The 15,038-nt window shown below is 35.9% G+C and overlaps 1 protein-coding gene across 1 annotated transcript; it reads right to left on the minus strand.

Moving 5' to 3' along the window:
- Positions 1–324: 324 nt before the first annotated feature.
- LOC145240273 (uncharacterized) lies at positions 325–855 on the minus strand. Its single transcript, XM_080103857.1, has one exon. The coding sequence runs from the start codon at positions 853–855 to the stop codon at positions 325–327; it is 531 nt and encodes a 176-aa protein (XP_079959983.1).
- Positions 856–15,038: the final 14,183 nt, after the last annotated feature.

The raw sequence follows: 15,038 nt of genomic DNA on the forward strand, positions 1-15,038 counted from the left end.
AAAAGTTATATCCGTGAATTTTGTAACGAATATAAAACAGACGACCTTTTTTGTGCTCCAGCCACAGTCGTCGTCATTACTGGCTGGAAGGTTAATTTCCCTGTGCTGGTTTTTTGAACGCACAGGGTGTAGTGCATTTCCTCACGTCGACGCCGAATCTCCTGTGATAGAAACACATTTTGTCTATGTCATGACGTGGATCGGTTGAACTTCTTCACCTGTAACTTCGCCGTGTGTCATTGTAGTTTCTGGGATAATGTTGACGAGTTTGAAGTGTGTTGGCTAGCTGCTTCGAAAGCTTTTCAACGGCAGACTTTAATTCTGCTAATTCCTCGTCTCGGTTTGGTCAGGTTTCCGTTGGTGGGCGTATACTTGTCGGCTCTGGGAACTTTCATGAATTTTGTCGGCTATGTCGGCGAGCTTTTCTGTTGCTGTATCCTCCGACATCGGAGCGAGGATTTGCTTGGTAGTTGGGGGTAATTTACCCAACCATAGACTCTTCATGATGCTGTCTGACATTATGTTTTCTCCCAGCAAAGCTTTCATGTGGCAACGTAGTTGTGAAGGTGTACGGTCTCCTAACTCAACTTGTGTGAACAAGTTACGAAGCATGGCTTCGTTGGAAACACTGGTTCGTTGCAGGATTGCTTGCTTCAGCGTGTCGTACGGTCTTTCCTCGGGTACATTTTCGAGGAAATCTGTGACTTCCTCTACCACCTCCAATGGCAGTTTTTCCACTAGGTAACTATAACGCGCTCGTTGTGAGGTTACCCGTTTAGCGTCAAATATGGCCTGTAATTGGACGAACCATATTTTTGTATTTGTCGGTTTGAAGGATGGAATGTTTAATGCCATTGTTTCGTTGTGGGAGTTCGTCTGTTGCAGTTCCATTTTTTTTTATTGTTGAAATTTTTTATATTTCAATTTCTTGTGCGCGGTTTGAAAATGTTCCTCCTCGTGGTCAACAAGTTTTTTTGTTTTTTTTTAGAGAAAAATTATTTTTCGTGCGTGCTGTGAATTTGTGTGGGAGAGTTTAGTTTACTGCGTGTTTCGTTCAAACTCATTCATTTCATTTTAAAATAACGGGGTCACCATCGTTTGTAGAGGACTAGAGTATAAATACCCTAACAAAAGAAAATAATGAAACGAATGGAATGAAGGAAACAAAAACTCGATTGCGGGATGAAATAAACATGTCGTTTATTTTCTGTTGAAAATAAAATGGTTTAGGTGAAACACGTGTTCATTTAGGCATTGATGACTACATGCATGGAAAAGAAATGAAGTCGAGAACGAGAAATGGCCCTCCCGCACGTAGAAAAGGAAATAGAAATGGAGTGTTTGCCTCAGCAAAACTGTGCATTCATGATAGCAGTCGTCCACGTGGAAAAGTCTTCAAACCAAGAGCTATGGACGTCAAACTTGCCTTGTTGACGAAACCAGGCAAAAGGGAAGAAAGAGGAAGTTGAATAGTGTTGTGGACTTTTATATCGGGGTGAGTGTTCTGACTGCACATGTCTAGAATTCCTTTCAGAGGAAGTGACGTTTCGCATGTATGCGTACTTGTGCGCGTATGTGTGCGTACATGTGTGTACGTTAGCGTGTGTGTGTGTGTGTGTGCGTGTGTGTGTGCACGTGAATGTGAGTGTATGAGGATGTGTATATGCGTGCGTGTGTGTGCGTATGTGCGTGCGTACATATGAGTGTGTGCATGTGAGGAAAACATGTTCGAACACATTTAAAAACGACCATTGATAAATCACACCAGTCCTACCATGCCAATTATCTCCACACAGAAAACCACAACAATCTGTCAGATTTGTTATTTACTTTTTAGGTTTTCCTCTTCAGATGATCAGTGCTAGATAATTGTCGTTTTTTTATGTGAGAAGATCAGGACCCTTCAACATCCATGGTCTTCATCAGAGCAACAACCTTTTTATCAACACAAAGTGACCAACTGAAACACAACAATGGTCAATTTTATTGACATCACGAGGAGTCTGCGACTTTCCTGACTATGATCAGTAAAAAAATTGATACATTTGAAAAATGCATGTTTTTTCAACCAAACATATCAAGACAAATTACATTCAAATGACTCCGTGCTATTTGAAATGTTCGGTAACAGTTAAGTAATTGGAATGAAGAAATCAGGATTACTTAAAAGTATTCCAAGATCAAGAAAGTGAAGGGGTAATAAGGGAAAATAGAGAAAATATTTGGATAGCGATACCAGTTACAACCAAAATAAGGCTAGCTTTTAATTGTTAACTAAAAATCTAGGGTGTTATTTTATGAACAAGTTATTTTATGAACGATGGTATTAATTTATGAACGAGGGTATTAATCGCGTGGGGAGCTTATTAAAACTTATTATTGTTCCATTCTAACACGTATGTGATGCTGAGGGATATCTGAACGCATTTTTGAAGATAAAAATGTCCTCAGATGAAGAATAAATTTTTTTTATAGTAAAAACGGAAATCCGTTATTTTGTTATCATTACTGTTCCCTCATCTTTGGATTTGGTGATTCCTAATTTATTTAAAACTATGTGCATCACACCTTGAGATACGCTAAAGGTGGATGCGCTCAAATATCCAACAATTATTTCTCTGTGCCCAGGAGTTAAAATCCTTTTACTTTGTGCTTGTTAAAAAGCTATGCAAAGGTAATTTTCAACTTTTTTCTTGTAATAGTAACTATGATGATCTAAAGAAGAAACTATAAAAGTTTGGTAATCTTGTGAAACACTTATCTCCATGTGACAAGGTCCTGATTTATGAATACAATTCTTACCTAGATCTCCTGTATGTTTTCCATCATTCCAATAACCACTAGGTTTCTATCAAGAGACTTACACTTTCTAAAGTAGTTATAATTAATAACTAAACCACATTATTTTTCCATAAACCAGATTTTCCCTAATTTTGTAAAAAAGATTGTAAAATTTATGTTTTTTAACGGATTTAATATTTTATTGAATTTCCTTTGAAAATAATGGTCAGACGATCGCTTTTAGCTTTGAATGCTTGCCTTCATTTACTGATTTGAGGCGCATGATGTCAACAAACACACCTTCTGATTTTGAGCGGTTTTTATTTAAATGAGATTTGGGTGTTGATAAGAAAATTGTAGTGTTTATCTGCCACCATACTCCAGGGAATCTCACGTAAATGACAAATTGCAGACACAGTTATCGTAATTTTTAAACTTTCACTGTTGTATATGTTTTTCTTTTCTTTTTAACAATTCATCAAAGCATTCTTTAATGCTTTATTGGTAACATAAGGTGTTCTAAAAGAAAATTATAAAATATATTTAAAAAAAAATTTAAGTTGTGTTTTTCGTGAAAATAAAATATATATTTTTAATGCAAATCTAAGAGAATTTATAACATATTTAACGAATTTCACACTTCAAAACACAAAAGGTGAACATTTAAACACATTCAAAATTTGGGTTTTCATTTTCAGAATTTGAAGGCCTGCTGTTTTTTTCTACATTCTTTCCCATCCCCCCCTTTTTTTTTTTTTACACAGTGATCACCACTTATCAAGGCCCGGAAGCCACTCACGGATAAGGGTTATTGCAAGTACATTACGTTAGTGTGGAGATTTGATGAAGTGTTTACTTAAGGGGGCAGTTCATTAGGAATTTGTTTACATTGGACTTGAAGACATCCAAGTTGTAGTCCGGAGGGAGGCAGGCAGACGGAACAGAGTTCCACAGGCGTGCAGTTCTAAGAAAGAAGCTTTGTTCATGGAATCCGCGTTTTGATTTAGGAACAGATATAGAGTGGGGGAAATTTTTCACAGTGGATTCAGCTAGACGGGTGTTTTTTTCTCCCGTACAGGAAGTATATATCCAGGTCCCGCTTTTTATATTAAGGGTAAGAGTGACCAAAAATAAAGAAAGGGGGTTTCTGTATGCAAAAAAAAAATATATTACAATATAAAACTCAAATCGTTTTGCTTAATCGTTGAAAACGATTTTGGTTTACAATGCGCATGCGTAGATAACTGCTTTCTGTTTTGTTTTTTTTACATCAGCATTTTACAAATCGTCCTTTTGCACATTTCATTTTTTTTACTTACATTTCTGTATTATATATTATTTTTTTAAAGATTTTTTGAGAAACAAAAATGAAGGTAATAAAAAATAACTAAACAAAAATGAAGGTAATAAAAAATAACTAGAAACAAAAATGAAGGTAATAAAAAATAACTAGAAACAAAAATGAAGGTAATAAAAAATAACTAAGCAAAAATGAAGGTAATAAAATATTTTTTATTATTTTTTTTATTTTTTATTATTTTCTTTGTATTTTCATTACAAGTTGGAATCGTTTTCAAGCTAAAAAAAAATCAAAACAAATATGTTTTTCTAATGTCAATCAAAAACTAATTGTTCTGCGATTAATAAGTAGTATGAACCTCACCTTGTCCAATGTGCCATCCGTTACAAGAAAGGGATAAACAAGAAAAAAATATGGCCGCTCCTACTATTTATGAACTGGCGGTCGGTCATGTGAGGTAACAAGAATTGAGGAAATATGCGAATGAGATGCAGTCGGTTTTTCAAATAAAAAGACAGTGTGTCAGAGAGAGAGTGTGTATCTCTTTGGCAGAAGTAAGTTGTGACAGATATGTGCTGAGGTTTGATACCAATAATTATTAGTAAGAGAACATAACGGTTGGAAATTTTGGACTTTACTTTCTAACATATTTAACTGCAAGCTATTTCGGCATAGCAACGAAAATGGGTGAACAAGTAAGGTTAAGCAGCAACATCCTCGGGCCATTTACTGGGGAAGGCAATGTAGTCATGTGGCTTAACAAGTTGAAGTTGGTGGTTGCAGAAGATTGAAGACATAGCCATCCCAAAGGGAATGTTCTAGCGATCTATTTCGAAATGGGAGAGACAGATCAGACTATTCCTGAGAGTATTGAGAACCAATTAAAAATTGCTCAGAAGAGTTACCTAGACTGGAGAGTTGGTGGATGTGGCAGAGATAAAGCGACTAATGGGATTGGCTGAATATGTGGGACGCAGACTCTTAAACTGGCTTTTGTAAGTGGTCTCCTTGACCGTATCTCTATGGAGCTGCAACAATTTACTGAAATTGAAACCGTGAAGGTGGAGGAGATTTTGAGGCATGCTAGAGTGCTGCCAAAACAACCTGGTGAACTAGGGTCAGTCGCAGCCCCTGCAGTAAACAATCAAAGCAGAGAGGAGCGAACATGAACAAAACAAAGTCGTAGATTTATAGGTAAATGCTTCAGATGTCAAAGACCCCACTTGATGAGAGACCGTAGAGAGCTGCGACCATACATTATCTGTTTCCGGTGTGGCCAGGTGAGGCAGATTAGCAAGAATTGCTCTTCGCTTCTGGGAAATGAGTAAAGGGTCCTATTGAGGCAGTAGTCACCACTTTTATACTGGAAAGGCTAGTGAGAAAGGCTAGTGAGAGATAGTAGTCACTATCAACAGGAAGAAGGCTAGAGCCGTTGTCGATACCGGATGTACAACAATGCTTGTTACTACGAATGTCGCCAACTCTTGGAATGGAATCAGCAACATTAGAGCAGCTGATGTCAGAGTAGTGAAATGTTGTGGAGAGGCCGATACTGAGAACGTGGTGAGAAATATGCTGCTGCAACTAAAAATAATTGTATTAAATTGACATTGCTAAAGGCCAGGTGAAGTTTGGCAATCAGAGTGCACCAAGAATGATAAGAAATGCAACCAGGAGCAATACCATCCAACCGTCAAAACCCAAGCCATGTCTGATTGAGGATAGGAACTTCGAGACTACTTTGATGGTGATAAATGGATGGTAGAGTGGCGATGGACCACAAAACCACCTGTGTTGATAAATTAGATTAGCTGCTACAAAAGGAAGTTGAAAGGTAGATGAAAGAATATTGATACTGATAGTTAGGTAAGGTTGAAGGAATTTTACCACTCCTGGCCGTGGTCCAACCTTATTAGAAAGTTAGGCCTGTGTTGGATTTCCAGGAATTAAACAAGTATACGTAGCTTGTCACACAAAAGATGGAATTGACATGTGTGAAGAAGTCATGAGGAACTGGAGGAGAATGGAACGTGCAACTAAAATCGTGGACCTAAAGTTGGCCTATGTCCAAATTCATGTAAACAAAACGTTATGGCAATATCGATTGGTAGAGTATAAAATTCAAGTTTATTGTTTGATCAGATTAGGATTTGGATTGAATTCCGCACCAAACATATGGATTGACGGCACAACCAACCGCGTCATTGGAAAACAGAATGGCTTTGGGATTAAGACTACAGCGCAATAAGGCAGAAAAGTTAATGTTTGGACTAGGAAATGAAATCTCCGAAGCCAAAGATGTCCTAAACAAGAGAGAGCTTTTCTTTGTATGTGAAAAAGTAGTTGGTTGCAGACTACATGCAGTTTTATTAAAAGGCCGACGGGTGCAGACAGTTAGGACGATGCAATTGATCAAGAAGCGCTGTTCATGATACAAGAAGTCATTGCAGAAATTAAAAATTGGACTCCGTAAAAGGAGATTAGCATATAAAAAGGAGCTATGAAGAGGTAATATGGAGCAGCCTGGCATTCGGAATATATTGGAAATAGGAGTGACTGTTGAAGATGCTGCTTGGCTATGAAAACATGATGATAGTGCCCATATCAATGTTGCAGAACTCGATGCTGTGATGAAGGGCATCAATCTGGCTTTAAAATGGGGCTACAGAAAGTGGATGTTAGAACAAACTCGTGGCAGCATGGATTAAATCAGAGGTGTCTAATGATAAGCAGGTCAAGACAAAAGGAGCAGTGGAGATGCTTATTAAGCATCAACTTGGAGACTTAATCTGAGAATTCAGACTGAAGGTAACTGTCACTTTGGCTCCATCACAAAAAAATAAAACAGATAGGCTGACCAAGTGAAGAAAGTCTGGCTAAGGAAAGAGAAAGTCATGACTCTGGTGTGTTGTGCAGTGCTCTACTGCACAACACACCAGAGTCATGACTTTCACCTGCATAAGATGCATCATTTTGGAAAGGAACAAACTGTATACCAGGCAAGAAAAGTGAATCCCCGCATCCCTGCACTGGCTAGACATGAAAAAGGGGAATTGCATGTTGAAGAAAATTCACAAACAAAGATGCTCGGTGTGGATGGTGGATTATGAAACCAATTATTGATTTTAAAGATCAAGGGGGCATGTGATAAAAAAAAGTAGTATAACATGCCGTTTATTTCAGGAAAGGGGTAAAGTAAAAAATGACCGCTCCTGCTATTTATAGACTGGTGGTCACGTGAGGTAACAAGAGTTGGGTAAAATATGCGAATGAGATGCTATCAGTTTTTCAGATAAATCTCCTGTGTGTCAGAGAGAGAGAGAGAGAGAGAAGAGAGAGAGAGAGAGAGAGGGTCTCTTTTCAGATATGTGCTGAGAATTGCAAGGAGAACATAATAGTTGGGAATTCTTTCTTTGAACTTTACTCTCTAATAATACGAACATATTTAACTGCATGAAAAATTTGCATATTTTTGCAAACATATTTTCTTCACTCAAGTTGTGCATGATTAAAACTATCAAAAGAAATTTAGAATTTGATAATAAAAAATTGTTTCTTTACATTTATTTTGTTGTATTTTGCATCGCAAGTTGAAATCGTTTTGAAACAAAAACAAAACAAATTAGGATTTAAACTATTGAAAGTCTTTTATATATTCTGTAATTGACAGTAGAAAGACGATAAAATTACTCGTATATATATATATATATATATAAAACTCAGATCAGCTTACCCAGTCATTGAAACTGTGATAATAAAAAGAATCTACTAAACTATTAACAAGAATAACATTTAACTTTTTTATAAATGAAACATAAAAAAAATCGTACAATAAGTAATTGCTACCAAAGGCAATAGCAATTACTTTTCTACACATTTTCTTTAGTTTTCTACTATTTAAACTATTTTTAAGTCTTTTTTATTGCATTTTATTGCATGATTGGCAATTTAAAGACGTTAAACTCACTTGTAAATATTTATTATTACGTTCAAGATTATGCAAACAATAGAATTTTCAGCCTTATTTAAAAGTTATAGCTGTTGACTTGTGATAAATGATTTAAGCCATATCGCACTTCTTTGTTTATGAAGCCATTCAACAGAAGTGACGTCATAGAAACTTTAAGGTACAGATGACCAACACTTCACAAAATGTAGCTTTTTTTTAAGGTTTTGGTAAGTTTTTACTTGCTTTCCACATTAACACTTTCTGTTAAAATAAAGATTTTGTAGGTTACGGATATGCTGGAAATGAATATTGCATTCAAATTTGCCGCAAATGAGTATTTTTCTGGATATTAAATGAAGTAATTCAATATGTTTACAATAGTCGCCATAGTTGTATGCGCAAGCATGCATATTTTTGCCATCATTCATATTCTCACTATTCAACAGCTAGCCAAAATATATACTGACCTAACGAGTGACAGGTAGTCTAATATATATATATATATATATATATATATATATATATATATATATATATATATACACACACAGTTGTGCGCAAAAGTATTCGACCCCTACCAAAATTGTCTTATTTCTTTGAATGGATACTTCAATAATCTTTAAAACCTTCTTTAACGACTAAGTTCGAATAAACTGTATAGTTTTCAACAAAAAATAATAAAAAGTAATTAGTGCTTGATAATATAAATAAATTTATTTACAAAAATAAAAATATGGATGTTGCAAAAGTGTTCGACCCCTTTTCATTAATACTTTGTTGAAGCTCCTTTGACCTTGATTACTGCAAGTAAACGTTTCTAACGAGACTTCTACATCTGTCCACTGGAATTTTAAGCCACTCTTCTTGACAGTACTGTTTTAATTCAATCAAATTAGATGGTTTTCTTTTATGTACCGCAATTTTTAAATCATGCCATAAGTGCTCAATCGGATTTAGGTCTGGAGACTGGGAAGGCCATTCTAGAACTTTCACCTTATTATTCTTTAACCATGCCTTATTGCTCTTTGAAGTGTGTTTAGGATCGTTGTCCTGTTGAAAGGTATACCTCCTTCCATGCCCCAACTGGTTCGCAGACGAAACAAGATTTTCTTTCAGTATGGACTGATATTTTACTGAATCCATTCTTCCATCGATTATGGTTAATCTTCCAGTTCCATTTATACTGAAACAGCCCCATACCATGATTGATCCACCTCCATGCTTAACGGTTGGAACGGTATTCTTCACATTATAAGCAGTATTTTCTTTTCGCCAAACATAGCGTTGCTGGTTGCATCCAAATAGTTCCACTTTCGTTTCGTCTGACCAAATTATATTATTCCAGTAATCAATAGGCATTTCTAGGAACTTTTTTGCAAAATTTAATCGAGCCTTTTGATGAGCTTTGGAAAGTAAGGGCTTCCTTCTGGCAATACGTCCATGCAATCCGGCACGATTTAATGCCCTACGAATAGTTGACAAGTGTACATCTGAGCCAGCATTCTTCAAATCGTTCTGCACGTCCTTTAGGTTAGATTTAGAGTCTATTGAAACTTGTCTAACAATTTTCCTAGCCCCACGTGTCGTAATTTTTCTTGGACGACCTGATCTTGGAAGACTTGATACAATCCCTTTTACTTTCCATTTTTTGATAATGGACATAATAGTCGACCGTGGTATAGAAAAACGTTTGGAATTTTTTTATAACCTTCTCCAGACTGGTAGGCATCGATTACTTTCTTTTTAATGTTTTCAGAGTACTCTTTGTTCTTTGTCATAGTTGCAGATTTGTTGACGTTGAAAAAGAATTTTTTTACTTGAAACAATTATTCAATCATTCAATATGGCATTGAAGTTCAATTTGAACTGATTTAAGATTCAGTAGAGTCATAAATATTATTTATAGGAAATAAATACAAGGTCAGACTAAAATAATAAACTTAATGACGCTTTTATTTAAACTTTAAATTAAAGGGGTCGAATATTTTTGCAACATCCATATTTATATTTTTTGTAAATAAATTGATATATATTATTAATCTCGAATTACTTTTCCTCATTTATTGTTGAAAAATATACAATTTATTCATAATTAGCCGTTAAAAGGCGTTATGAAGATTTTTGAAGTATAGATTCAACGAAACAAGAAAATTTAGACAGGGGTCGAATATTTTTGCGCACAACTGTATATTAGCATGGGTGCCCGGCGTTGCCCGGGTATTTGGAGATGTATGCTGAGCAAAAAAAAAAAGTGGTCAATTTTTTTTAACTTTGACCCCTATTATGACCCCTTAAAATTTATTGCTTTGGGCTCAAATTTAAGTTATTAAGTTAGATCCATGTCCAATGAAACTATATCTAAAATTTCAATTGTTTAGACCGAAAATTGTCGGAGGAGTTTGGTAGAGTTCTCAAGGGTCAAATCGTTGAACTTTGACACCTTAATCGCCAAATTTCTGGCCAAAAACCGATCACATGGATTTTCCCAAATCTCAGTACCCGGTATATCAAATTTCGAGTCTGTAGACTGAAAATTGACAGAGTTATTGCGCAGGGAAATGTACACACACAGACACACAGACACACAGATACACAGACAGACAGACAGACAGACACTTTCACTTTTATATATATATATATATTTAAATAAGGGAGTAGTCACCAACAATGTGTATTTTTTAACATTATTTTATTATTCCGTGTCTTGGGTTTTCATTGAGAATTATGTTTGGATCATTGTAATAATGTTTTTAAGTCATTGAAATCGTTTTTACGCGCGTTTCAGACGGTCTGTGATGCGTCCTCGTCAGAAATTATTTTCAAATGTATTGGAGATGTAAAAATGGCGATTTTCGTAGTTAATTTGAAGTTTTCCAAGGGGTGGAGGCTTGTAAGTGTTTATTATTCATTGGTATGCTCAATTTTTATTGCTCTTTTATTGGGCTTGTCCAGGGAGACTTTGACCTGGCTGTAGTCGCTATCTCTTTCTGCTAATGTTTTTTTCTTTTCCTTTAGGGTGGGGTAGGGTGTGTGTGTGTGTGTGTGTGTGTGTGTGTGTGTGTGTGTGTGTGTGTGTGTGTGTGTGTGTGTGTGTTTATGTGTGTGTGTGTGCGTGTGTGTGTGTGTTTGTTTTTATTGGTTTGGGAATGTGTATATTGTTTTATAGTATTTTGGGGTTATTTGCTTCCTTAGGAAGGCGGCTGTGGTCCGAGGTCGTTACTAATGTGTATGTGTGGGGAGGAGGGACTGGCTCTTCTGAAATAAAGGTAGGGGTGCTTCCATTCTATTTTGATATTTATTTTTTGGATTCTTGGATTTTAGTATTGTGATTTTTCGTTTTAGTCTTTTCGGGTATTCCTTATATTATGTTTGTTTAGAAAGAGGGGTGTATTTAAAATAGGGGATTTTTTAATGTTTCTATTTATTTGTCTCCCCATGTGGGTATGGCCAGACCCAGGATCGGTTCCTAGTGTGGGGAAGATTTTGTTCCCCAGAGGGGGGGGGGGCATTGGAGGGGGTATAGGTATGGGAGGGGGTGATAGAAGGGATGATAGTCGTTTCAGTCATGCGGGAGGGGGGTTCTCCTCCACTGACTGAGGAGGGAGCGAGGTGTTGGAACAGATATTATACTATGGTTCTAGGTGTCTCCCAGTGTTGTTGGTTTCGAGGTTAAGTAGGGTTGGTATTGTTCAGTGTGTTGTATTAGAGATAGGGGTGTTATGTCTGTGTGTGGTTGTATGCGCGCACGTGTGTGTGTTTTAATGTGTCGGTTCTGATTTATGTGTGGGTGTGTATATTTGTATGTGTATGGGTGTGCATGCGAGTTTACCTTGCATTTCATGTTTTTGTGTGATAGTATTAGGTTCTGTTCAGTTCAGGAGTGAATCTGGTGATGAAGTTTTTTTCCTTTGTAAGTAAATAAAAATAATTGTCTGTTTGGAAGATTGGCATTATTTTGAAGCTGTTTCCACTGCATGTGTGTACGTGTTTTGAAACATAGAGGTGTCTGTTATCTGCAATTTTGATGTTGCTCTTATGTAAGGCCACTCTATTGCTGAAATTTTTGGTGGCGCCTATGTAGGATTTGTTGCATGTTGTGCATCTTAGTGCATATACTACATTTCTGGAGGGGCAATTTAGATCCTTTTTTATTTTGAATGTTTGTGCTGGGTTTTTGAATGTGTATGTGTTACCTTCTATTATTATGTCACATACTCCACATCGCGGTTTGTTGCATTTTGTAACCCCTTTTGTAGTATGTGGGGTGAGTTTTGAGGAAGTTAGGATGTGTTTTAAGTTTTTGGGTTGGCGTTTGCTTTTTATTATTTTTGTTGTTTTAAGTATGTTGTTTAGTTTGTCGTTCTGATTGAGGAGGATAAGGTTTTTTGTTATCTGTGTGAATAGTTCTGGGTTGTTTGTGTTGTGTGTAGAGACGTATGCTAGAATTTGTTCTTTGTTGTGTTCTTTTGGGGTTCTTAGTTGGTCTATTGGAATTTTTTCAGCCAGTTCAATACCTTCCTGTATTAGTGGTAGTGGGTATCCTCTTTTCCGCAGTGTTATTTGTAGTTCATTCAGTCTAGTTGAACGGAGGTGTCTGTCTGTTACTATGGTGCAGACTCTACGTGCTAGGGAGTAGGGTATTGATTTTAGACAGTTTTTAGGATGGTGGCTTTTGAAGTGGAGGTATTGTTGAGTGTCTGTGGGTTTGTGGTAGATGTCTGTGATTATGTTGTTTTTTATTGTTACTAGGATGTCTAGGAAAGGTAGTTCTATGAGGCTTTGTTCTAGTGTGAAGTTTATTTTTGGGTGTAGATTTTGTAGCAAAGTGTGGAGTTCTTTGATATCCCCCCCATGAGGTTCTCCAGAGGATAAAGCAGTCGTCTAGGTATCTTTTCAAAGACAAGCCCAATAAAAAAGCAATAAAAATTGAGCATACCAATGAATAATAAACACTTACAAGCCTCCACCCTTTGGAAAAACTTCAAATTAACTACGAAAATCGCCATTTTTACATCTCCAACACATTTGAAAATAATTTCTGACGAGGACGCATCACAGACCGTCTGAAACGCGTTAAAAACGATTCCAATGATTTAAAAACATTATTACAATGATCCAAACATAATTCTCAAAGAAAAAACCAAGACACGGAATAATAAAATAATGTTAAAAAATACACATTGTTGGTGACTACTCCCTTATTTAAATATACATCTTTCTTTCGTTGGAATTTCTTAACCCATTTTATTTATATATATATATATATATATATATATATATATATATATATATATATATATATATATAAAACATATCGCTTAAACCAAAACAAACAACATTTAAGTAAATCGCGATATATCCAGACAGTTGGCTAGATGGGTCAGAGGTAAGGGGCTTCGGCTCATTACCGTGGGGTCCCGATTTCGAATCTCGCTATATTCAGCCACTCTGATGAGTCGTAGATGACGAAACACGTGTCAGTGGATAATTACATTTTAAAAATAATATATATATATACATGTATAGAGAAATAAAAATAAAAAGGAACCGAGTTACTATTTCCATTATTCTCATCACGTACATATATGATGATTGCAACGGTGAGTGCCACTCCCTCAAACACAAATGACTTTTTTTAGTCCTACTGGCAAATTCACACACTTAAGCTGACATGACACTGAAGACGGTCATTGTTATTCATATATATACATACACGCACACATACATATATACGCATGCGCATATACACACATATATACATATATACATACATAAACAATGCATAATATACATACATACATATAATACACACATTCATACATACACATATACATACACATATATACACACACATACAAATGCAAACACACATATACATACATATACACATACAAATACGTACACATATATGCACATATACATACACATACATTTAACTACATATACATATGCATACATATATATGCATTTATACACATACATACACATATGCATATATACACATACATAGCGATACAAAATAGCTTTAAAACTAACAAAAACAATAGAAAATAAACAAATAAATACATTAAATAAACATGAATATACATAAACGATCACACATATATGTATGCATATATATGTATATATATGTGCATGTATGTGTGTACACATATGTATATATATATTAAAAAAAAGGAAAAGGTCTGCCTTAAACCACTAACCTAGTTCTAAAACAGATCCTTTGTTCGATAAAATGCATGTCCATTGGCTGATAGGAAGGGGTGCGGTGGATACTAGAAAGCTGATTGGCTAACTAAAATCCTCAACAGAAGAGGACCATATAAAAACGAGAAACAACCACAGAATTTGTGCATAAGCCTGACGAATCCTAGAGTGGATGAAACGCCGAATATTCAGCGTAGCTTAATCGCCATATATATTTTATAAATTACTATATATATATATATATATATATATATATATATATATAGAGAGAGAGAGAGAGAGAGAGAGAGAGAGAGGTGCAAAGTTGACCTGAACAGGATTTTTTTGTAACTTAAGTTGGTTGACGTAGCCAGCTTTTGACAAAAGCATTCGTTCACAAGTGTCGCATTTCCAGCTCTGTGTGTCATGGTTAAGACCATCAATTAAACCTTTGCGAAGCTCTCACTTCAGATTGCTGTAGGCCTGCTTTCTTTTCTCTAGAGCATTACAACTTTCACGTACAAACTTTCGCCACTTCAGCTTTTGCAGAGTAAGTTCTTCCCATGTGTCAATGTCGATTTGTAAGACTTTCAAATTATTCTTTTTAGAGTCCCTGAACCTCTTCCTAGACTTGTGTTGAGGGCGCTTGCCATTTTCCAGCTCCTCGTAAAAAATTTGTTTTGGCAACCTACAATCTTTCATTTGAATAAAGTGGCCCACCAAATGCATGTGAGATCTGATGACAAGGGTCTCAACACTAGAGCAACATGTTCTCACAAGAACTTCAGTATCGGGTACTTGTGTTTGCCACTTGATGTTTAA

This window comes from Euprymna scolopes, chromosome 2 (assembly GCF_053919585.1).
Source record: "Euprymna scolopes isolate OS-2025 chromosome 2, ASM5391958v1, whole genome shotgun sequence".
Classification (NCBI taxonomy): Eukaryota; Metazoa; Mollusca; class Cephalopoda; order Sepiida; family Sepiolidae; genus Euprymna; species Euprymna scolopes.

What these genes read in the sequence shown, in the direction of transcription:
- LOC145240273 (XM_080103857.1), bottom strand. Translation starts at nt 855, where the DNA reads ATGGCATTAAACATTCCATCCTTCAAACCGACAAATACAAAAATATGG.